Source organism: Microcaecilia unicolor, chromosome 2 (assembly GCF_901765095.1).
Source record: "Microcaecilia unicolor chromosome 2, aMicUni1.1, whole genome shotgun sequence".
Lineage (NCBI taxonomy): Eukaryota > Metazoa > Chordata > Amphibia > Gymnophiona > Siphonopidae > Microcaecilia > Microcaecilia unicolor.
Genome location: NC_044032.1, coordinates 406,393,572 through 406,419,348, shown reverse-complemented (window position 1 = coordinate 406,419,348; position 25,777 = coordinate 406,393,572). Strand labels below are relative to the sequence as shown.

Genomic DNA, 25,777 nt, shown 5'->3' with positions numbered 1-25,777 from the left:
AGAGAGAGGTGTGACCAGCAGAAGAAAGGGGGTGTTGATGCCCCTGTATAAGTCGTTGGTGAGGCCCCACCTGGAGTATTGTGTTCAGTTTTGGAGGCCGTACCTTGCAAAGGATGTTAAAAGAATTGAAGCGATGCAAAGAAAAGCTACGAGAATGGTAAGGGATTTGCGTTACAAGACGTATGAGGAGAGACTTGATGGCCTGAACATGTATACTCTGGAAGAAAGGAGAAACAGGGGTGATATGATACAGACGTTCAAATATTTGAAAAGTATTAATCCGCAAACGAACCTTTTCCGGAGATGCGAAGGAGGTAGAACGAGAGGACATGAAATGAGATTGAAGGGGGGCAGACTCAAGAAAAATGTCAGGAAGTATTTTTTCACAGAGAGAGTAGTGGATGCTTGGAATGCCCTCCCGCGGGAGGTGGTGGAAATGAAAACGGTAACAGAATTCAAACACGCGTGGGACAAACATAAAGGAATCCTGTTCAGAAGGAATGGATTCTAAGGAGCTTAGCCGAGATTGGGTGGCAGAGCCGGTGGCGGGAGGCGGGGATAGTGCTGGGCAGACTTATAGGGTCTGTGCCAGAGCCGGTGGTGGGAGGAGGGGCTGGTGGTTGGGAGGCGGGGATAGTGCTGGGCAGACTTACAAGGTCTGTGCCCTGAAAAGGACAGGTACAAATCAAGGTAAGGTATACACAAAAAGTAGCACATATGAATTTATCTTGTTGGGCAGACTGGATGGACCATGCGGGTCTTTTTCTGCCGTCATCTACTATGTTACTATGTTATCGTTTGAATGTTGCAGTTCGGGAGGATGCCTCTTTTGACTAGTCGGAGCTGGTTGCGGGGGCTGCATCTTCCTACCCAATATGAGGACTGCTTTACCGCTTTACTACATCACTCAAGTATCTGGATTCTTCTGCTGCTGACGCAAAGGAAGGTAAAGTAGTCGCAGCAGATGAATCCAGAGCCCTTCCCTTTTTTGTTAGTGTTTTCAGAGCTGCAGGAATTTCACTTGTCTGTTTCAGTTATAGTGTTCCAGTTTTAGGTTCATTTGGATGTTCTTGTTGTTCTGAGAAGGAGGGATATTTGGCTGTATCTTTGGCCTTTCTGCTTTGCTAATCGATATACTGAAGGACCTAGAGTGATAAACCATCCTATAAGACAGAGTTCAGTACTCTCTATCACCACCTGCTGGTAGATGGTGACAACACACAAGTATCTGGATTCATCTAATGTGACTAAAGGAAAGAAAGTTATCAAATAAGAGCATAACTTTACCTTACACCTGAGACAATGCAACAGTTTGGGGTTCAGGAAAGCCTTTAAAACTTGTTTCCAGATTGTTAAATGTTTTCTAGTTTTTTTTATGACTTTATGAACCATTTTGAATAATGATTATCAGTAAAATTGTATATGAAGCAGGATGAGCATTTAAATTCATCTGGATTAGTGTGTATAGATTTGAATGCTTTACATAGTAGTGTTTGGGACCTGTAAGAATGGGCATGGGGGGATCCTATATGTATATTCTGGCATCTTATGTCATTTATTGCCCACTTTAAGTACAATTACATTCAATCTGACCAGCTGTAGAGCTTAGTGTGACGCTCACCCTGCCATGATTATATTTATGCAGTGGCCTGACAATATTTGAGGGGCAGTGGCCCATCCAGGCCTACCCATGGCTAAACCTCTGTATTGATGTGACAATATTACAGAGGACTTCCCTTAAGCTTTTCATCATCTAGCCTGTGTTGTGAATGAGCAGTATGGTCTACACACTCTTCAAGCTGTGAGTGCAATCAAGTAGCCACAAGGGCAGTGGTCTTGTGATCCAAAGTGAAGTGACTAAGCCAAAAGACCAATCAACTTCCTTCTACAACCTGCACTGTCATGCTTTCTATTCATTTTTACAAATAGAGGGTTTAAACCGGAAATAACTTTTTTTTTGAGTGGAAGGTGTATAGTTGCTGGGGATTTTGCTGACTTTTTTTGTCTTGCATGCAGAACGTAAAGCAGAACATAGATTTTCTGGTTTCGGTATGAATTCTGCTGTTGCACTATTTCTTTAACTGTAGATATATTTGTCAGTGCTGTTTGTGAGTGTCAGAAATGGAAAGAGAAATTGGTCTGTGGCATCAATAACAGTAATGCAGATAGTTGTGGTTATTTTTGTCCAAAGGATGACATCGTAATGGGCACCCTGACGGTGAGGGAGAATTTACAGTTCTCAGCAGCACTGCGCCTACCAATGACTGTTCGACAAAAGGAAAAGGATGCCCGAATCAATCAGGTCATCAAGGAGTTAGGTTTGACCAAAGTGGCTGATTCCAAGGTAATGGCAAATAGATTTTTTTCTTGGTGTAGAGTCAAGACTGGTTGGTGTCCCTGTTTTAATCATTATCAAGTTTCTCTTTTGACATAGCTTGACTTCTTCCCCTACCTATTGCCATCCCTAAAAAGCTCAGACAAGGTCCGGTCCACATGTTGAACGCCATCGTATAATGACTCCTGTTTTCTCATTAGTTTTTGGAGCATTCTGATTGATTGAATCTAAATCCAATTGATTGAATCTAAATCCCAGACCCAACCCTGATGCAGCATTAGCGAAACATGCCGTATGTCGGCCAGTGGTCCCGGTGTTTATAACTACAACTAAAGTTAGGTCCTTTTGTTTCAAGCTTCAGGAAATATATATAATAGAAATTTAAATAAAGTCAAAATAATGAACTGGATGAAAAATTTCGACTGGTGAAGAGGCAAATCGAGCTAAGAGATACTCTGGCTGTTATGAAACGAGTCACCACTGAGGTCCATTATAGACAATATAGAAAACTATTTCACTAATATTTTGAATGAAAATATTAGATGCTGGGCTCTTTCAGGATTGTTTATCCAAAGGATATTCAGACATGTTGACATTTTCTTATAAGCTTCCCTTAAATTGTATGTTTGAATAACTTTATCAGTTCTTTCAGCAACTCAATATTCAGCATATTTAGACCTTCAGTTCACTTTATGTAATAGAACTAGCTTGAATCTTCACCCTCAGCTCAACTACAATGATTGGACTCAGATGGGTTCTGTTTAAATTTCTGTGGACCCTGTTAAAGCAGCTTTTGGAACCAGAACTGGTTTGGGTTTGCTGTGACAAATGATGTAAAGACTTATGTTAATCTGAACTTTTTGGTTTGTTTTCTTATTACTTTTTGGAGCATTCTGATTGATTGATTCTAAATCCAATTAAGTTTATTGTTAGAGCAATAGATGAACATACATAGATTCCTGATCTACAGTAGAAGATATTTTGTCAAATAAAATATACCAGTGTCCTCATACCTCACTGCAAACTGAATTTGCCAGTTTGCCCAAAGTAGGTGAGATAGAGAGGAACTATGGAGGAGTCTGAAGAATTAAGGTAGCAGATGAAACAAAATGACATGACATGGCTGTCTCCATTTTTAAGATTATTCCTTTAAAATGGGTCTTTGATGATACAAGTCACTACAGTTAAGCCCCCCCCCCCCCAAACAAAACAAAACGAAAACATTAATTTAATATGACATTTTCTGAGGTATAAAATGCATATTTTTTAAACCACATAACTGATTATTTTATATTAGGTTGGGACTCAGCTCATTCGTGGGGTGTCTGGAGGGGAAAGGAAAAGGATCAACATAGGGATGGAACTCATCACTGACCCTGCAGTCTTATTCTTGGATGAGCCCACCACTGGGTTGGATGCTAGCACTGCCAATGCAGTACTCCTGCTCCTGAAGAGGTAATTCCAGTGGCACAAGCCCATGTATTTCAGTTATTTCAGAATTACAGAATCAGTTTGTAAGGAAAAAACTTTTTAGGATTATAGAGATCAGGTCATAGCAAAGTTAGTTGTCAGCTGCCCACAGAGCTTTGAAATGAAATCAGGTTTCATATGTGGGAACTATAGAGTGCTGTGTTGTGGAAAAGGAAGGATGCATATGCACTGCGATTTCAAGGGACAGACTGCCCAACAAATTATGGCATATGACAATGAATCGAGAAGCATTTGATAATGCCAAGAATTCCATGTGGAACCTCTGACTTAAGAAGAAAGAATGCATATCATTGACCCTCTCGTGTTGTTTAAGTACCTGTAATATTTTAAGGGGGTCTTTTACTAAGTCACGGTAGCGTTTTTAGCTCGTGGTAGAAATCAGCTGGTGATATACACTAAGACTGCCTTCGGCATATGGGTGTCTCTGCTTTTACAGCCAGCTGATTTCTACCGTGATCTAAAAACGCTACCATGGCTTAGTAAAAGACCCCCTTATAGAATTGTATGGCAATCCTGCAGTGTTGCAAGGTTTAGGTACATATTTCTACCATAAGATATAAATATTATAGATTTTGAAAGATACAAAAGAAAGATGATAGTTGCATTTTAATAAATTGTGTATGTATGTGTGTATAAAAGTCATATGTAATGATGTTCTAGAAAATGCGGTGAGATTCTCCTAAAAGTGCCAAGTATGAGTCACTAGGACTGAACTCTGCTCCAATCTTTTAATCATTAGCCCATAATGTCTGAAATGTTCCGCTTAACACAAGACTAGCTCTACTTCAGGAAGCAGGTGAAAGCTTGGCTCTTCAACCAGGCCTTTAATGGTAGAAGTAACTAACTCAATAGTCTCACTCACACACGCAAGGAGTGACTCGGGCTGCACATACTGCAGCAGGACATGTTTATCCACTCCTAGCCTAACTGACTGATGTGGGTACAAATAAGAAAGTCAGTGAAAATATTAACAAAATAAGAAAAGTCAACGGGTGACAGATTTCTATTAATTTGTTGAGTATTGTTCTCTCAATAGTAGGATATATTTATGGACGTAGGGCACGTGGTTAATGGTTTTTCCTCCTAGGTTTTTTTTTTTTTTTTTTAACATGAACCGGTGAGCACCTGGGTCCTTTTGAAAATGGACCAATGATAAGATTAGCTCCAATAATAGTGTGGCTGCTCATTTAAACATTGAGCAAAGGGTGATCTCTTGGAGACCAGTCAAGCTTGGAAGCATTGAGGTCCAATTGGATAAAAGTAATTCAGACCTGTTGGGATAGCAATACTCAAGTAGCAACTGGGAAATAGAATAAGAAAGTAGTATACTATGCCATATTTTGTACTGTTACTTGAATATTTTTACTGCTGTAATTGGCTATTGCTCATGTTTGATCTATTCTTACTGTACACCGCCTTGAGTGAATTCCTTCAAAAAGGCAGTAAATAAATCCTAATAATAAATAAATAAATGTCTCATATTTTGTATATCATTCTACATCAATTGTCCTTGGAAGATGACCATGAAACAAGGGCTCAGAGCATAAACCTCCATTCCTCTCTCACAGCCCAGGTGAACTCCTGGAAAGGAAAGCTAATTCATATTAAAACCACTAGCTAGGCAGTATCCTGTTCCATATTCAGTTGATGTAACAAAGCAATACTTCTCTGTTCTGAAACTCTGAAAAGACTAATAATGTCAAGCTTAGTCAGCATATCCAGCCTGGGAACCCAGGAAGATGGTGGTTTCAGTACTTAGAAAAACACTCAACACAGGCCTGTGTTTCATGAACATCTGCATTGGGGGCTGAGTGCAAGGTTATGCATCCCAGCATAAACAACATACAGCCAAATAAATATTCTATTTGGTGGCTGTCTGGCATACATACTTCATTATACGTGGGGGGGGGGGGGGAATGGGGGTGGGGGGGGGGGGTGCTCAGCCCATGAGACAACTTTCAGTAGACAGATAACATTCTGAACAGATGTTTACTAAAAGGCTCAATAGGGAAGAGAGACAAAAGCCACTTCTTCCACATGGACCAATTGATGCTTGAATATATATTAGAGGATAAAATTTGTTCTGCCTTTCTTTCAATCTCATTGACAATCTTATAACCAGTTTTCTACATTATGTGGTATAATTTGGACAAATCAATGAACTTATCTATAGGAGAGTTAAATATAAAGCAGACTTAATGCTGACCTTTATTTTCAAAAAATTAAACTGCTAATTTCAGATTATAAATCCCCTTTCCCAGACTCCTGCAGATAAACAATTTCATCCATTTGGTCAAGTAAAATGTAGAGCTTCTCTTCCTGTTTGTTTGAATATTTGTAGTACTAACATGCAATATGCAAGCTTCCAATCCAAAATTAGAATTTTCATATGTAACTGGCTTGGGTAAATTAATTTGTTATGCTACATATATGCCAGTCTGATACAACCTGCTACCAGTAGACTATGGATTGTGTATTAGGAAAAGAAGCTCATTTTCAAAGCACACAGACTTACAAAGTTACATAGGTTAAAATAATTTTGTATGTGTATGTACTTTGAAAATGAGCACCAAGGTGAACTGCTTGATCCCAATCTTCTCAATGCTAGTGTACAGAGGAAATGGAGAGCAAGAAGGCTTTGAAGGTGCTTTGTAAAATCCAGAGAGAAGAATTTTTAGCACAATGTCCTTGTCCCATTCACAGCAGAAATGAAACCTACATGTAAATAAAATGAATAACGCAACATAGATTATTTGCATGTATTGCCTTTTTTTCTCTCTCCACATTTAGGATGTGCAGACAAGGAAAAACAATCATTCTCTCCATCCACCAGCCTCGCTATTCCATCTTCCGTCTCTTCGATGGCCTGACACTACTGGCTGGGGGACGAATGGTGTATCACGGCGCTGCTCAGGACACCTTGCCCTACTTCAGGTCTCTTGGTGCGGTGTCATTCCTAAATTAGAAACTACTTTGAAGTATGCAAAACTCATGGCATATTGTTTAAAACAACATTGAGCATTTGTGAATAAGGAGAGGAAGTTGGGCCGAGTTACGATGCCAATTTGGGGCTCGTGCATAAATAAATAAGAAACTGGCTAGACGTTTTCACAGTATGGGCTACATTGTGTGACCTCGCTAGAGGAAAAGTAAAGAAAGCAAGAACTCTGATTTATGTGTGTTGTGATTGCAACTGACTCACGTATGATAACAGACTTTTAAACATTCAAGGCTCTGCTTTCCAAACAAGTCATTCATTTGTTGTGTCTTTTTGGCAAAACTATTAGAATGTAAATTCTTCAGTGGTGCTTCTCAACCTAGTCCTTGGGGCACACCTAGCCAGTTGGGTTTTCAGGATGTCCACAATGAATATGCATGAGAGAGATTTGAATACTGAGGAGGCAGTGCAAGCAAATCTCTCTCATGCATATTCGTTGTGGATATCATGAAAGCCCGACTGGCTGTGGGTGTGCCCCGAATGTCCCGAGGACTGGGTTGAGAAGCACTGTTCTACAGTGTTAAAATCATAGTCGCTGTTGAAAGATGGAATTAGACAAAACTCCTTTGTAATCTCTTATATTCTTAACGTGTAGAATCTTACATGAAGAGGCAAATGCCAACAAAAATCACGTATAGAAAGGACAATAGCTGGGCACAGCAAACTGCAGGATGACAGTATGATGTGTATAGAACTTTATTGAAGACAAAATACTGATGTGATTGTGTTTTGTGCTGTGAAATTTGAAGACAGAACCCTTCAATAAAGCACCATTCAGAAGGGAGTTGCAGGGCAAAGCATTTACACTGCAAAATGGGACTTAGCATAAGTAAAATCATTGTGCACCTTGAAATTTGTTTATTGAAAGACAGGCTTCATTTATGTATAACTTTGTCTTGCAGCTTTATTAAAAATCTGTGCCTTGCTGAATGGTGTTTCATTGTGAGATTTTCCTTTTCAGAGTGGTATATTTTATCATCTATCTGACTTTATGTGCAAATTACTTTACATTAGTCACCTTATTTTCTAACTCTTACTGTCTTATCTATCTATATGCTCCTTCTTTGCTTATACCTACGCTGTCTATTAAAATGTTCTATTACGTACTGTTGACATTGTAAGTAGTGTGCTGTGCCATACTTTGTATTATTATTTTAATATTTTTACTGCTGTAATTTTCTATTGCTTATGTTTGATTTATTCTTACTGTACACCGCCTTGAGTGAATTTTTTCAAAAAGACGGTAAGTAAATCCTAATAAATAAAATTTGCTTGGTCTTCAAATTTCAGTGTAATCCTGATGGAAACAGAGGCCAAAATATGGCCGTATTGGCATTTCGTCTTCAAAAGTTCTACACATACCATACTGAGGTCCTGAGGATTGCAGTGTTAAATGTTTGGAGTGAATGCAAAGGGTTTTTTGCAGCTAGCCTTTCTTTGTTTTCTTAAAGTGTAAACATTAGACTATGGGTGTAAAAAGCCTTTCACTAGAAAGCAATGGGAGTTCTATAACTGTGGCAGTGTTGTAACTTGGATGTGACTAGTCATGAGTGAGTTTACATTTGAGTGAATGAATGTTTTTGAGTGTGCTGTGTGAGATGGGTGTATATTTACAGAATAGTTCTTAGGCAGAATATTAGTACATTTTTATGTGTTCTAGAATTGTGAACATTTACATGTGTAATGTTTTTGTCTGATTTTCATAGCTGTCCCAGCTCACATTGCTTAAGTTTTTAATGAAAAATCTTTCCTTGGTATCTATACCAGACTAGTCCAGAACCTGTGGGATATATCCATTGACCAGCAGATGGAGACGACGAAATAAAGTAGTTCTGTGTGATTCACCTCATAAGGGCACCGTGAAGCCATACAATGCTCAGTATTTCTGTCTCCAGCGGATGGGACAGATGAACCGTGTAGCTCCTAGTATATCGATTAGCAAAGCAGAAAGGCCAAAGATACAGCCAAATATCCCTCCTCAGAACAACAAGAACATAAAGATCTGGTGCAGGGATGATACTTGGAGGAGTTAGAATTCTCTCTCCCCTCCTCCCCCCCCCACATCCACTACTGTTTTCTTCTTTTCCCCTAGAATCAGCTTAAATAATTCAATGGAAGGTTGTTTTCTCACTGTAGAACTATAGAAGAGCTTAAAACTCTTCAGTGTTTGTTTCAGGCTTCAATACCGATTAGTGGAAGGAGTGGGATATTTTCCTATTAGGGTAGCCTTTTTTTCTGCTTTAACTTTATGCGGGTTCCTAGCTGGTTAGAGGGCTGAATATCACTACTAACTGGCTAGGTGGAGGCGATGTTCAGTGGCACCGTCCTGTTAAGTGCTGCTGAATATTGCTGCTTAGCCCCAGACATGCGATTTAAACGGGCCTCTCCTGGCCATTTAAATAGCTTTGAATATCAGGCTCTATGATTTTAAGTATAATTATGCAGTATATCAAGTAAAACTTGAACCTTGAACTTTCCCGGGGAATCAGTTAAAATCTTTTATTCTAATTCTGCATCCTTACTTTAGTAAGTACCTCATATACGCCTTCCCAGTGTAGTTGTTGTTCTTTTCTCAATGTGTGTAATTCTGTAGATTCTGTCTATCTAATATTTGTTTCTCTTCTACCAATCTTCATTTCAGAGACGGGTTGAAATGATTCTTTCCATTTTTTTTCTCCAGTCTCAGCCCTGGATGTATTGCATTTGCAAGTTAGATTGGTTTCCTGTAATGTTTCTATCCTTCCTATCCCTTGGATTGGGCTTTGTTCAGCCAAGGATTTGGAGTCCTACCCTAATTGGGAACTGCCTGCTACATCCCACAGTTTGTGGACTGGTCTGGTATGGACGCTAAAGAAGGAGAAATTGTCTTACCTGATAATTTTCTTCCCTTTAGTCCTACCATACTAGGCCAGAAACCTTCTCTAGTTTAGTACTAATGAACATGCTTCCATTCTGAATTGTTCTTCTGTTTTTTTATTTTTCAGTACAAAGTGCTTCTATTTTACAATGCCTCAAACTTATCTCAGTGGATTTTCAGGTAGCTTTTGACCTAGCTAGAGACCTGTGTGTCTGTAGAATACAAAAGTACCTTCTTCATAAAGGTAACAGATGAACACAACATTTGACTGGAGGTGTGAACGTGAGCACCATTGCCTGGTCATTTGAAATACTGAGCATTGTAAGGCTATATAGTGATCTTAAGGGGCAAATCACTTAGGACTACTTTGTTTTTCTGTTTCCATCCACTGGTCAATGGATATAACCCACAGGTTCTGGACTGGTCTGGTAGGACTAAAAGAGAGAAAATTATCAGTTAAGACATAATTTCTGTATCGGTGACACTTGAAAATAGTGTATCCAGCAAAAAAAAAGCTTGGTGAATTTCAGTGTAGTTTTGATGAGTTTTCAGCTAATCTTTGTGACACTCATTCAGATTTTGTGAAGGCAGCTGTGACTTCTTACCATTCCTTCTTCTGACATGGATCTACTCGTACTTTGCTAGTCACAAGTAATCAGCTGAAAGCACACATGGTTTGCAATAGAGATGGCCATTAATCACAATAAGTAGCTGGACTCTTAAGCCCAGCTTCTAACCTGGTACATTCACTCTTGAGCATGGCAATCATAAATAAAAATAACATCCCAGGAAATCAAGGGAGAAATATAAAGTGCCAAATATGACTTGGGCCTTTTGTCAGTTTTTGTCACTGATTCCCTGGGCTCATATTATGATTAGTGATTGTGGTCCAATAGAGCTTTCCCCCACAGGAGACTCCTGAGACTGGAGATGTGATTTAGGAACACACCCATTGTTGTCTGGTACTGGGCTGAGCTCTAATGCTTTTCTATAATGTGTTCCTAAATTCTATATATATAAAACTCACCCTCAACGTTCTATTGGCTGCTGACATCTCTGAAGCCTCGAAAATCACAGTCTCTGGGCCCCGCCCTCGCGTCAAACGTTATGACGTTGAGGGCGGAGGCGGAGCAATTCACCCACATCGACGACGGGTGGGGTGGGTGGGGGGGGGGGGGGGAGCCACAGGAAAGCCTTGCTAGCGCCCGTTTCATTGGCTCCAGAAACGGGCCTTTTTTTACTACTTATTAATAAAGATGTGTGCCAGAGAGGTTATGCTTCAGTTTGGATATTTTTAGTCACTTGTATCCTGAGTGGGAAAATTCGTAGCTGGTTATTTGGGAAAGTTGTGCAGAAAAGGGGGGGATTTTCTAGCCTTAATATGCATGCCAACTACTTTTGACCATACTGCAGTATAGACCTCATAGTGAGCACGTAAGTTCTGTGTTGCGGTTTGCCTTAAACTTCAGTCTTTAGTAACAGTTTTTAAAATAGACCCTACAGTGTCCTAGGGTTAACAGCATTGGTTAGGATAGGGGTCCTGAAACCCAGTCCACGAGATCCACAACTCAGCCAGGTTTTCAGGAATTTTACATTGAATATGTATGAGATTTGTTTGCATTCACTTCTTCCATTGCTTACAGATAGATCTCATTCATATTCATTGTGGAAATCCTGAGAATCAGGCTGGGTTTGAGGACCCCTGGTTTAGGATGTATTTTTTGAAGTAGGCTCATTGGAATATCTTGTGCATTATTTCTTTCCAGGCTACATCTGTGAGGAACACAACAATCCTGCTGACTTCTTCTTGGATATCATCAATGGAGACTCAAGTGCTGTAGCACTGCAGAAAATTGACGAAGTTGATCCAGGTATGATGACAGCTAGAGCTTTTCCTGTGCTTTCCGTACTTGTTTATCGTGAGCCCAGTCCTGTTAGATGCTAGTGTCTGTGGCCCTAGGCTGGGCAAACTCAACAAGCAATCCAGTGGGTAATATTAATATGAATAAAGACAACTTAAGGTCAGTATTCAAAACAATTTAGCTGTCAGGAGAGGCTGCTGTCCAGTTAAATCATTTTGACTGGCCAAAACCTGGAAATTTAGCAGCAAATACTGCATAATTCTGCTGAATATTCAGGTAGTCTGCTGTGGCATTAATCAGTTAGGCTTGGGGGTGGAGTCAAGGGTGGCATTAATCAGGCTTGTGGGCAGACTCAGAAGTTATCCAAGCATCGCAGTTATTCACTGACGGTGCCCAAACAGCTAACCAGGCATGTGAAATTGCATATAATGTAGTCATAAATATGCCCAGTTAGCTGATCGGGAATGGCGCTGAATATTGACAGACACCTGGATATGCTGTGCTGGTACCCAGATAGGTGGTGACACTGAACATTTGGGCCTAATTGAGCCTGCGACAGTCAGTGCTGTCAAAAACGCTGATAGCCACAGGCTGAATGTAGGGAGATTTGTCTTTCGGTGGTGATTGTGTTGAAACCATGGGACAGTCTGGCAGACTAGCACCCTAAATTCCATGTGTAGGTTTTCTGTTGAGAGATGATTGGGACTGCTTTCTGCAGACTTCTAGCCCCCCTGCCATCTAAGCAAGCAGAAGTCGTATCTAAAAATTAAACCCAAGGTAATATAAAAATTGATTTAACTGCCTGCTCTCTCGCCTGATATTGTGGAGCGCTTCCACTGGGCGTCAAGCTGGTCTGTATTTGGTTGAGACTGAAAAGCTGTATGATCAGAAGCATCAGTGACTGCTCAAGTGCTTTTTTATTTTTTTTGTTTTTAATCCAGGGTAGATCTACCTTTTAATTTTGGCTGTTTTACTTGCAAAAGAATAGCAAATAGTCTGGGGTGGAGCAAGGGCAGGCAAAAAACTTAATGCGTTCAGCAGTGATATTCATCTGTTGAATGTGTGAGTTAAAAGTTTCAGTATTGACAAGTAACTAGGAAATATAGAGGGGCAGTTTCCATAAAACATTGTCTGATTTTGACCATTTTGCTAGAAACGTCCAAAAATCGAGTGATGAACAGAGACTTTTTCAGGTTCGAAAATGGCTATCTTTTTAGTACAAAAATCACCTTTTTCCTAGACAGTGTAGGTTTTTTTTTTTCTTTTGTGACCATTTTGGGAAATAAAACGTCCAAGACAAAAATGCCCAAAAACCTGCCATTGTGATGTCTGGTTGACATCATTCTTAGAAGAGCAGTGGGGCAGTCTAGAGGGCACTGCAGTGGGCTTCACATAAAAGGTCCCAGGTACACATCTCATCATAACCCCCTTATATTGTATGGTGAACCCTCCTGGAGCAGAAAAATACCAACTGTGCCTTACTGTACACCACTACAATAGTTCTCAAGCTTGCATGTGTCACCTGTATGTAGGTACAGTAGGTATTTAGTAATTTTTGGAGGGCTTACATGTTCCACCACAAGTTCACTGCACTGACCACTCCAGGTACCTGCTTTCTGTTCTTAATAGGAATGGCCATCATATCTAAAGTTGTTATAGAGCCTGGTATGTACTATTACTGTCACATCTTAAGGGGCTGTTAGGGGGACAGTGACCACTGGGGGGGGGGGGGGGGGGGGGGGGAGTAAGGCGGTGTTATGCTTTAAAACCTCCTGTGGTCATTTGGTCATTTAGGGTACCTTTTGGTCATTTAGTTGTGATTGAAACAGGTCTAGCCAAAAATGTCTTAATTTTGGCCCTAGACATTTTCATTTTGTTCCGTTATTGCAGAAAAAGTTGATCTTTTGGTACTGCTCATGTCCTACCCAGGTCCCACTCAAAACACGGCCCCTTGAAATTTGGACGAACTGTGGAGCAAAATGTCTAAAACCGGGGTGTCGAAAATTGCAACTTGGACGTTTTTGAGAGAAAAGTATCCTCCTGCCACCTTATAACTTTTTTTTTTTTTTTTTTTTTTTTTTTTGAAAAGGAGCCCCATAACCTCACGTGGATACAAAAATCTGTTTAAAGCCATCCTTCCCAAACCTTTATCCTGTATGGCAACATTTCAGCACTTGAAAAGTCATGTGACCCCATGTGGTGATGAAAACAAAATAACAAGACTTCCACTTCCCTTTTCTCCCTAATCCACTCCTCGCCTCACTTAGTGATGGCAGCAATAGCACTGGTGGCAACTGTATCAGCAGTTGGCACAGGACCCTGTGTTTCAGCTTACGCTTACCGACCCCAGTACTGTCCATGCATTTCCAGTCTAACAGGAAGCCTACACTGGAGGGGAGGGATCTTTCACTGATTCACAGACCCCACGCTGACTCCCACTACTGTGTGTAGCTCACAGTAGAGGTCCAGAGGGGAGGGGAAGCAGCCCTGTTTCTGTGACCCCCTATCCACTGATATGATTCTATTTGGGGTCCCAGCCAACAGTTTGGGAAATAATGCTGAAAAAAACCTGTATCTTTAAATGGATGTCTTACATATTATGAATCTATGGTGATTCTAGTATTTGAAAATTGATCTCCACATATTTCCTTTTCAGTTGCTGTTATCTAAAGTGCATTCTTTTTCTTTAAAGAGTCATGACTTCCAGAGAGACAAGCTTTAAAAAACTTTATTGACTTAATATTCAGCCAGGGTGGTCAGTGCTAATTTTAAATGCTAGCTGCCGTGATTGAAATAAATCTAGATGTTTATCCTATATAATAATTTGCACCTCCGTCTGGATGCCTGGGTTTGTAACACACTTCCCATTGGCTCGCTCTGGTGATGACGTCAGAGGGCGGATCAGTGAGAGGGAAGGGAACCCAGCACCAGCCAGCCAAATCTCCTGGCTGGCTGCTGGGCCTCATGAAAATGTGGCATACACACACAGGTTGCAGGTAAAAGTCAAAAATACCTCATGTACTCCAAAAATGGTGTAATCAGCTTTGTTACTTCACAAGCTTAGCTCTTTTAAGTAGAGTCTCTGTCTCATTGTCTCTCTGTTCATGGGGCTGGCTCTTAGCCAGGCCCAAACACTGTGACGACTAATGCCATCTCATTTCTTTTCTGGATTCATCCCAAATTCATATACTTAGGAATATTTGACAAGAGTCTTTCCTACCTTGGCAGTCTTCTGTCCACCTATAATCAACTCCTGGAAGCTGACTTGACTCCTTAGTTTCCCACCCCAGGGAAACTCTAGGTCTACACTCAGGATTGCTCCTTTGAGGCTTCTTGACTCGGGCCTCTCTCGCTATTCCCCTGGATGCCTCTGGGCCTCTCTGATCTGTTCTACCTCAGGGCATTTAACCACCTCTCCGCCTGAGGTAGAATAGATCAGAGAACCCCGCTCCTCTGATTCAGCAGATATAACTCCACCTACCCTAAGGAGGCTCATTCTTAATCTCAGTGAGGGAGTGATCCTATGGGAACCTGGCCCTGTACTGCCTACTCCTTCACAGGGACATGTGGTAAAATAATGTGTATTAATGGTAGCACGTGTTAGTAGCTCTAGCTGGTAGGCTGAATACTTTAGTGTGTTAATTATGAATGTTGTGCTCTTATTAGTTGTTGTGTTCCTTTTTACCTTAAGATAATATAGAAGAGCAAGACTGTGGTAACAAGACTGTAGTGGAGAGACTGGCGGAGCAGTACTGCAACACGACCTATTACCAGGACACCAAGGCAGAACTGGTAAAGTTGTCTTCAGGGAAGAAAGAGACGAACGAAGTATTTTTCAGGCAGATCACGTACAGCACCTCGTTCTTTCATCAGCTCAAGTGGGTCTCAAGGCGCACGTTCAAGAACCTGCTGGGCAATCCACAGGCCTCCATCGCTCAGGTAAATGGACAGGTCTCTTCAGCCGGTGAGCAACTATATTCCTAGACTTGCGCTCCTAAAAAATTTCATTTGCACTGGCATATGGCTAGATTAAGTAGAAAACATTACTGTGTTGCCTGCAATGGGTAACCCACATTAGTACACATTACTTATACAGGTCTCATTTTATGCACTGGGGCCTATTTACTAATAATACACATTAAAATCATTAACACACAAACATGGTAGCACACTTTAGTAAATCTAACCCTGTTTATCATTGTTTAGCCCATTGTAGATCGCTTTCATCCAAAACTGATGCATAATTTTTAAATTATAAAGAACATAAATTACACTGGAAATCAGCTCTAAGACTATAAATGCACAATAAAAAAAAAGACTAAAATAAACTACTATGGAAATCTAATATCAACTGATCATTTCAATACCAAACATATTTTCAAATAGATACCCAGGCTGTTACTACCGCCAACGAATCTGCTCCATCTGCTACCCAATTAGGTACATATTTTAAGCAGAAAATGATAGACGCTAGAGATAATGTTATAATGTTTAAAGGAGACCCTATGATATTCATGACCGAACAGACACACAACCTCAATGGTATCAAAACTGATAGATATTGGTCATCATTCTCTCCCCCTTCATTCTCCATGATGAAATCTTTTGTATTGAAATATTCATCTTCTAACCGTGTACTGAATTCCATTTTTCCGTTAGTAGAGAGGTGTGGTAGCCGTGTTAGTCCACTTTTAAAGGTAATCAATAGAAATAAAACAAAATAAAACATGGAAAAAAAATATGATACCTTTTTTATTGGCCGTAACTTAATGCATTTCTTGATTAGCTTTCGAAGGTTGCCCTTCATCAGATCGGAAATAAGCAAATGTTGGTAGATGACAGTATATATAAGTGAAACATCAAAGCATTTCAGTGACAGTCTAACAGGATGGGGGTGGATGGGTGAGAGACGGGTAGATATGCATGGAGACAAACAGAGCATTACAACTTTATGGTTTATAATGGGCTAGAAAACCCAGATCTTTAAGTCTTGTCTGGTGGGTGTCAAAATATTTCATCATTCTGACTTCAAAGGTCTTACGTTCCTGTATTGTTTTAAAGTTACCTTTCAGAATTCTTACTATGAAGTCACTGGTACAGTGTTCTGGTTTTGTAAAGTGCTGCCCCACAGGCGTGGCATCTTGTCTGGCACTGGCATTTTTCCGTTAAAAGCTGCATCTGTCCCATTGAGGCTCTGCTTCTCCCCTTCATGTTGGCTTATTGATAGGTTAGGAATGTGTACTATAAGATGGGGATTGTGGGGAGGGAGATTGGATTTGTACAGGGTTAGTTTGGGGGGGGGGGGGGGGGGAGAGGTTTTTTGTTATACTTAAGATGACTGAGCTGATAAGGTATATTGTTTGTATACTGCAGTATGTTGGCTAAAAAAGATTGTTTACAGTAAAAGCTGCACCTGACTTGTTTATAGAATCCCTATGATCACATCTCTCTCTCTTGCTATCCTTAGGTCATTCTGTATTATTTTTAGGACATTTATTACAATTCATCCAAAAACATACTGGAGGACACATACTCATGGGTGGGGATTTCAACCTTATGCTTAACCCTCTGGCTGATGCTTCACCATTTAGACCTTCACATACCAAAGGGATCAAGAAAGCCTTGTGCAGGATAATCAAATACTTTAATTTTACAGACTTGTGGCAAGCGATCCATCCGAGCGCGAAAGATTACTTTTTATTCTTCTGTTCATGGCTCCCACTCGTGTATAGATATGCTGTTTGGCAATTCCTATTGGCTTCCTAAAGCGTTTACTAGCCCTATTTAACCAATCACCTGGTCAGATCATGCTCCTATATGGATGGATTTTCAGATGGAAGAAAATAGGAATGCTAGAACATTCTGGAAGCTAAATGAATCACTATCGAGGCAGAAAGATGTATAACAATATATAGGCTATACGATTAGAGAATATATGAAATTTAATGACGTGAATGGTCTCACATTATGGCAGTGGTTCCCAACATTTTTTTGTGCACAGCACCTTTAGTGTTTGAGCAATTTTTTCTGCCCCCCCCCCCCCCCCCCCCCCCCCCCCCCCCCCCCCCCCCCCCCCCCCCCCCCCCCCCCCCCCCCCGGCCACACAGGTCTCTACTCCACCCCTTGCCACATATCATGTCCAATATTTCTCCCTATCTCCCCATGCACCATCTCTCCTTTCACCCCGATGTCCAACATTTCTCCTCTGCAGCATCTCTCCCCCTCCCTTCAACCTGTATATATACAAGATTTCACCCATTTGCTGTATCTCTTCCACTTACCACCAGAGCTTAGCTGGGGAGAGGAGGATGAAGAAGAACCCTGAGCTTGAGCATAGGAGGAAGGCCCCATGGCTACCCAATGGACCTCCAGATCTTGTGTTTTGGTGGGGTGGGGGGCAGGCTTAGGTTTGACAGGTCCAGGAGAAAATCCCGGACCTGTCAAACCTTTTTAGTGGGTCTTCCTCATTCCACCCTCGCTAGCAAACCCTAATGCCAGCTCCTAATGCAGCAGTAGCAGCTCCCTTGTTTGGCGTGCTGCTCGCTAATCACGAGGGATGAATGCTGGATATCCTTGCTTGCATGCAATTAGTGGTCAACTGGCAAGCACGTTATTACACTCGCTCACTAGCTCTGATCATCAGGCGGGCACAAACACATAAGTACATAAGTAAGTAATGCCACACTGGGAAAAGACCAAGGGTCCGTCGAGCCCAGCATCCTGTCCACGACAGCGGTCAATCCAGGCCAAGGGCACCTGGCAAGCTTCCCAAACGTACAAACATTCTATACATGTTATTCCTGGAATTGTGGATTTTTCCCAAGTCCATTTAGTAGCGGTTTATGGACTTGTCCTTTAGGAAACCGTCTAACCCCCTTTTTAAACTCTGCCAAGCTAACCGCCTTCACCACGTTCTCCGGCAACGAATTCCAGAGTTTAATTACGCGTTGGGTGAAGAAAACTTTCTCCGATTTGTTTTAAATTTACTACACTATAGTTTCATCACATGCCCCCTAGTCCTCATATTTTTGGAAAGCGTGAACAGACGCTTCACATCCACCTGTTCCACTCCACTCATTATTTTATATACCTCTATCATGTCTCCCCTCAGCCATCTCTTCTCCAAGTTGAAAAGCCCTAGCCTCCTTAGTCTTTCTTCATAGGGAAGTCGTCCCATCCCCGCTATCATTTTAGTCGCCCTTCGCTGCACCTTTTCCAATTCTACTATATCTTTCTTGAGATGCGGCGACCAGAATTGAACACAATACTGAAGGTGCGGTCGCACCATGGAGCGATATAACGGCATTATAACATCCTCACACCTGTTTTCCATACCTTTCCTAATAATACCCAACATTCTATTCGCTTTCCGAGCCGAAGCAGCACAGTATGCCGCTAGTATGGCGCTATTGGCCTCTAGCATCCATGTTTGCTTCTGATCATCGGCCCATATGTGAGATGAATGTGTATTTACAGATTAGTGCTTAGGCAGATTTTTTAGTATTAATGAGTGTGTGTGCACACACATGCGTGTATACGCCAGTATTCTAGTCATTTTCACATGTAATCAGTTTGTAAATGTAAGTGTCCACTTTGTATAATTACCCCGTGTATGTGTAGTCGAGTATTTTATAAAATAACTTGAATACAACTCTGCCTCTGTTCTGCTCAAACTACAACCCTCAGGAGACGATCTTTGTATTTTCCGAAATCTCCAACCACTACTCCCTTTGATATTTTGAAAATTTCTTCTGATGGTTTACCCCCTGCTAATAAGATTTTCTACTTGCCAAGTTGTATGTAAAAACCTCTAGGGAGAAATGGGATTGGATCAAGTCTCCGCAGAACCCTTGGATTTAAATAACATTTCAGTTTTTCTTGAAGAATCCATTAATGAATCATCAGAGAGAGCTACTTTATTAGTGTCTTTGGTTTTTGAGCCAGATGTAACCTCAATTATGAAACAGTATTTTAGGCATTCGCAGGGTTTATTCTTTGGGGAAAAAACTATGGATGAATCCTGATGTAGCAAAAGTAATGCAGGAGCACAGAAAAGCTTTTCTTGCAATGAGGCAAGAAGGGAAAGATCTAGGAGCTACCTTTTTATTGGCTTTTCCATGCAAATGTAGAGTCAGATTTGGACTATCAAAGTATGATTTTTTTTTTATTTTTCTGCTTAAACAATTTTTTCCTAGATCTAAGGAAAGTTGTATAATCTAGTTTGCATTTGTTTAGGATGCGAGGGTGTGCCTGTTAAGCCTTTCTTATTTTTTCTATTTTCCTTAGATAACTCCTATATTTTTTGTCTGCTCTTTTCCCTCCCTTTCCCAATTTGTGGTCTAAGAGTGAATTATTTCTAGTTCTAAGTTGATTGTTGCCAATTATTTTATATTCTCTGTATTTCTGTATCAAGAGGAATCTTGTAAATTTACTTTAAATTGCATTAAAAAAAATTTAGTGTGCAGCCATTTACTGCCTGAGCCCTTATCGTCACCTATTTAGATGGTGGTAAGGGCTCACGCGTCACTCATGTGGTAATTGGGCAATGCGTGGCAGTGGCCATACGCTGCTCGATTACTGCCAGGCATCCCCCCCTCCCCTGCACTAGAAGATACTTTATTTTCTGGCACAGGAAATTGCACTTGCTAAAAACAAAACTACCGTCGGGCACCTGAGCGCACCCGATGGTAGTACTGTTTTCCGGTGCAGTATTCCTACCCCCCTTTTGTAAAATGGCCCCATAACTCCAGAAGTTTGGGAAGTACTGGATTACTCTTACAACGCAGGCTCTTAGTGATGTATGTTTAACCATTGAAAATTAAAACATTTTACCCTTTACTAACCTCTAGGTTCTTCTGCTGTTGTCTTTAGGTAGGAGTTACGGTTATTCTGGCACTGATCGTGGGGGCCATTTTCTATGGAGTTAAAAATGATAGCAGTGGCATTCAGAACAGGTTAGTGAATAAAAGATCATAATTAAAAGACAAAGTCAAATTTATTGCACTTTGGTTTACTTGTAGTTAAACTGTTTTCCAAGCTGTAGGGGAACTGCCCTGTTAAGGTGGCAAAACCTTTATGGTGATTGTATTATTTCAGAGCTTCCAAAGGGAAAACTTTGTTGTTTGTAATAGATATACTATTATATGCAGATTCCTCGGTAGCCCATCCTGAAATATTTTTATATTTTTATTCTTAAGTAGTTTTTCCCCGTAGTGTTATTGTGAGGTCCTTCATATCTTGAAAATGCAGGAAACCTCCTTGCACAGTCCAATTAACAGGGTAGGCACTCCTAGTGGTGTAGAAAACAGATTTAAGAAAAGTTAAGGACTGCGCAAGTGTGTTAAACCTAAACTTCCTTAGCATCCCTCCAGACCAGCCCAAAAGATGACTGATGGGTTGTGCACGCTTTCCAGCAGGTGGAGACTGATAACTCTGACTCTCATGAGAGCCAATAAGAGCCCTGGCTAGCTAGAGATAGATTCAGTATTCTCAGTCTCTAGCAGGTGGAAGTGGTGAGCCCTTTTAGTCTCTTACCTTTTTTTTTTTCTCTTTCTGTCTAATCTCTTTTTCCTGAATTAAAAAAGAAAGAAAGAAAGAAAGCAATCGGAGTTTATATCTTTAGTGTTTTATCCTTTCTTCTGTGCACCTGTGTTACTGTTAGCATGGAGGCTGAGGCCTGTGGGGGTGCTCGAAAAGCCTGAGGGGTGTCACACTCAGGTGGCCAGATCCCTACCCCCACGACCTCCTCCTATTTGGTTATTAGTGTAGACAACAGCCGCCTTGCCAGAGAAGGTCGGCCCCTTCATGGGAAGGGTGTTCAGAGGACTTGGAGAGACAGCAACGTTGCTTTCTTCTTACAAAAAAAAAAAGCGCGAATGAGCAGTCAGCTCTGCTTTGGGCTAAGCTAATCTTGGATAAGGCCCTTTCTTCGGTAGGATCGGGTGATTAGCAGCTGTCTTTCCTTCCCTTTAGAGAAGTTTTCCGTGTGTAAAAAAAAAAAACCCAAAAACTCACGCCATGGTGGAAAGGCTCTGGCGCTGTATAGTGTGCCAGAGAAGAGGTCTCATGGCAGCCGGAGTCTGTAAGTTCTGTACCACCAAAGAATTTCAGCCACTTTCTGTTTCTTCCAAGTCAGTGTCTGCGTCGGCCTTTGTGGTTTCTTCTCAGATTGAAGCGGGTGCTCGTAAGTCGCAGGCTTGTTGGATCATCACATACAATCACACTTAAGTCCAGCTCCTCTTTCATGCACAAAAGTTCTTCACCCCCTAAACTGTACCATTCCCTCTGGTTTTTGCAGCCCAAATGCATGACCCTGCATTTTTAGCATTAAATCTTGGCTGCCAAGTTCCAGACCATTACTCTAGCTTCACTTATCATATATTTTACATCATATTCATTGTTGATTTAATCATGAATTGATAATGAGTGTGGCAGTTGGGCAGACTGGATGGACAATTCAGGTCTTTATCTGCAGTCACTTACTATGTTATCCACACCATCAGGGGTGTCTACCCATTTGCAGATTTTGGTTATAATAACCCCACCACCACCCTCCTCTACCCTTCCAGCCCCAACAAAATACTGACTTATAGTATCCCAAGAAATCCTAATCCACCCTGTTAAAATGTTCAGGCCTGTTCTATATGCCCTATAAAGCACTGTTATGATTTTTTAATCTGTGGATCAATAAATCATCAACAATCTCAGGATTCAGTCCAGCTCTCCTGTTGTGGCCAGCACTCTTGCTTTTCCAAAAAAAATCAAAATATTGTCTGCATCACTCAAACATAAATAACGGTTCAGTTTGTTAACAAGCTTCAAAGTAGAGAATGACATGGGGACAAAGTTCGTCCCTGTCCCCAGTCCCTGCGGGATCTGTCCTTGTCCCAGCCCCCGTTCCCTCGGACTCTGTCCCTGCCCCTGCTGTTATCGCGGGTCCCCGTGCCATTCTCTAGGTGCTCATTGCAGGAGCTGAACACATATCTACCTTGCCTGGTGGAAGCAAGGAGGAGTCTGTGTGGTAGCTTCAGTCCTCCAGCTTGAGCAAAGGTGTTAGTCTGGAGACTCCAGAGAAGATGGTGCTGACTACAAATGCTAGGCTCAAGGGTTGGGGGATGGGGGCTCATTGCTGTGGACAGGTGGCGCAGGGCTAGTGGTAAGCGGAGGAAGCAGCGTAATCGATCGACCGCTTAGACATGACAGTGACTCGTTTAGTGCCACAGGCCTTCCAGTCAATAGTTCAGAACAAAGCAGTTTTGGTACTGTTGGAAACGCGACTGCAGTGACCTAGGTAAATCACTAGGGTGGCAGAAGGAGCCCGATAGTGCAGGAAGCAGCAATGCTCATGTCCTAGGCAGGATGCCATCTGTTGGACATAACAGCAGCTCATGTGACAGGAGCAGAAAATAATAAAACAACAAAATATTTTAAACAACCTATGAGAAAAATATTTTTACCTAGATTTGCAATTTAGTATTGGTTTAAATTATCTAGGTTGAATGTAAAGAATTACAATATGTTTGATTTTGAGGCTCATTTTCAAAGCACATAAACTTACAAAGTTACATAGGTTACTGTGTAACTTTGTAAGTCTATGTGCTTTGAAAATGAGCATCACTATTTCCTAATTTGCACTGGCTCCCAATCAGAGAACGTATTGCTTTCAAAATCTGCACCCTGGTTCATAAAACCATCTACGGCGAAGCCCCGGGATACATGACAGACCTCATAGACCTATCAACCAGAAACACATCCGGATCAACATGAACATATCTAAATCTCCACTACCCAAGCTGCAAAGGACTCAAATACAAATCAACTTATGCATCCAGTTTTTCCTACATAAGCACACAACTGTGGAATGCATTACCAAAAGCCGTGAAAACAACGTACGACCACCTAAACTTCTGGAAATCACTAAAAACTAACCTGTTCAAAAAGGCATACCCTACCGATCCAACTTAAATGCCTGAACTCTGCAACACAACGAAACCAAAGCACGTAATGGACATAACATAACTCTTCCGCTCTACGATTCCCTAATGTGTCTGTTCCACATGAACCTTATCCTACCACAACATCACTTTGTATTTGTTCATACCGGAGTTGGCGAACACCTCTCCGGTGCTATGTAAGCCACATTGAGCCTGCAAATAGGTGGGAAAATGTGGGATACAAATGGAGCAAATAAGTAAATTGAATTTTGAGGAGTAGAAGATATCCAGGCATTCACATGGGTGCTGCATGGGGAGGGGCATGAACTGGAGAAAATCTCGCACCCACACCGATTTCATTCATTATAAATTCATGTTATCCTCCTTCCAGTCCTCCCTATTTCTCGCCAAACAGGACTATTACGCCCAATTGACTAACTCCCTTAGTTCTAACCCCCGTCGTCTCTTCGCCACCCTTAACTCCCTCCTCAAAATGCCCTCCGCTCCCACCCCCCCCCCCCCCCCCACTCTCTCCTCAATCACTGGCGGACTACTTTCGCGACAAGGTGCAGAAAATCAACCTCAAATTCCCCACCAAACCATCTCCTCCTCCTCCTCATCCTATAACACACTCCCTCAACCAACCAACCCAGGCCTCCTTCTCCTCTTTTCCCGTTATCACCGAAGAGGAAACCGCCTAGCTTCTCTCCTCTTCGAAATGCACCACCTGTTCCTCAGACCCCATCCCCACCAACTTACTTAACACCATCACTCTTACTGTGACCCCCCCCCCCCCCCATTTGTCATATCCTCAACCTCTCTCTCTCCACTGCAACTGTCCCTGACACCTTCAAGCATGCTGTAGTCACACCACTCCTCACTTGACCCTACCTGTCCCTCCAACTACCGCCCCATTTCCCTCCTACCCTTCCTCTCTAAGATACTTGAACGCGCCGTTCACAGCCGTTGCCTTGATTTCCTCTCCTCTCACGCCATTCTCGATCCACTCCAATCCGGATTTCGCCCCCTACACTCAATGGAAACGGCACTTTCAAAAGTCTGCAATGACCTGTTCCTTGCCAAATCCAAAGGTCACTACTCCATCCTTATCCTCCTCGACCTATCCGCCACTTTTGACACTGTCAATCATAACTTACTTCTCGCCACACTGTCCTCACTCGGGTTCCAGGGCTCTGTCCTCTCCTGGTTCTCCTCTTATCTCTCCCACCATACCTTCAGAGTACATTCTCAGGGTTCTTCCTCCACCCCCATCCCACTCGCTGTTGGAGTTCCTCAGGGATCTGTCCTTGGACCCCTTCTTTTCTCAATATACACCTCCTCCCTGGGTTCCCTAATCTCCTCCCATGGGTTCCAATATCATCTTTATGCTGATGACACCCAGCTTTATCTCTCCACACCAGACATCACTGCAGAAACCCAGGCTAAAGTATCGGCCTGCTTAGCCGACATTGCGACCTGGATGTCCAACCGCCACTTGAAACTGAACATGGCCAAGACCGAGCTTATTGTCTTCCCTCCCAAACCCACTTGTCCTCTCCCTCCACTCTCTATCTTTGTCGATAACACCCCCATTGTCCCCGTCTCATCTGCCCGCAACCTCGGGGTCATCTTTGACTCCTCCCTCTCTTTCTCTGCGCATATCCAGCAGATAGCCAAGACCTGTCGCTTCTTCCTCTATAACATCAGCAAAATTCGCCCCTTCCTGTCTTAGCACACCACCCAAATTCTCATACATTCTCTCATTACCTCTCGCCTTGACTACTGCAACCTACTCCTCACTGGCCTCCCACTTTGCCATCTATCCCCCCTTCAGTCCGTTCAAAACTCTGCTGCACGTCTTATCTTCCGCCTGAACCGGTACACTCATATCACCCCTCTCCTCAAGTCACTTCACTGGCTTCCGATCAGGTACCGCATACAGTTTAAGCTTCTCCTTTTAACGTACAAATGTACTCGATCTACAGCCCCTCCCTACCTCTCTACCCTCATCTCCCCTTACATTCCTACCCGTAACCTCCGCTCTCAAGATAAATCCCTCCTGTCGGTACCCTTCTCCACCACCGCCAACTCCAGGCTCCGCCCTTTCTGCCTCGCCTCACCCCATGCCTGGAACAAACTCCCTGAGCCCATACGCCAGGCCCCCTCCCTGCCCATCTTCAAAGCCTTGCTAAAAGCCCACCTCTTCAATGTCGCCTTCGGCACCTAACCACCATACCTCTATTCAGGAAATCTGGTCTGCCCCTACTTGACATTTCACCCATTAGATTGTAAGCTCCTTGG

The 25,777-nt window shown here is 42.0% G+C and overlaps 1 protein-coding gene across 7 annotated transcripts in view; it reads left to right on the top strand.

The window, feature by feature from the left end:
* ABCG2 (ATP binding cassette subfamily G member 2 (Junior blood group)) overlaps positions 1-25,777 on the top strand; it is a 224,180-nt gene that overhangs the window by 157,852 nt on the left and 40,551 nt on the right. For 6 of the 7 annotated variants that reach the window (XR_003940662.1, XM_030190666.1, XM_030190665.1 and 3 more), the window contains 6 exons: positions 2,192-2,344; positions 3,633-3,790; positions 6,617-6,768; positions 11,448-11,552; positions 15,235-15,482; positions 20,415-20,497. Coding sequence is in view for 6 of the 7 variants with exons in the window: in XM_030190666.1 (XP_030046526.1) it covers positions 2,192-2,344; positions 3,633-3,790; positions 6,617-6,768; positions 11,448-11,552; positions 15,235-15,482; positions 20,415-20,497 (899 nt within the window). In the remaining variant the exon portion in view is untranslated. The remainder of the gene's footprint in view (positions 1-2,191; positions 2,345-3,632; positions 3,791-6,616; positions 6,769-11,447; positions 11,553-15,234; positions 15,483-20,414; positions 20,498-25,777) is intronic. The other variant, XM_030190667.1, reaches the window with a different exon arrangement.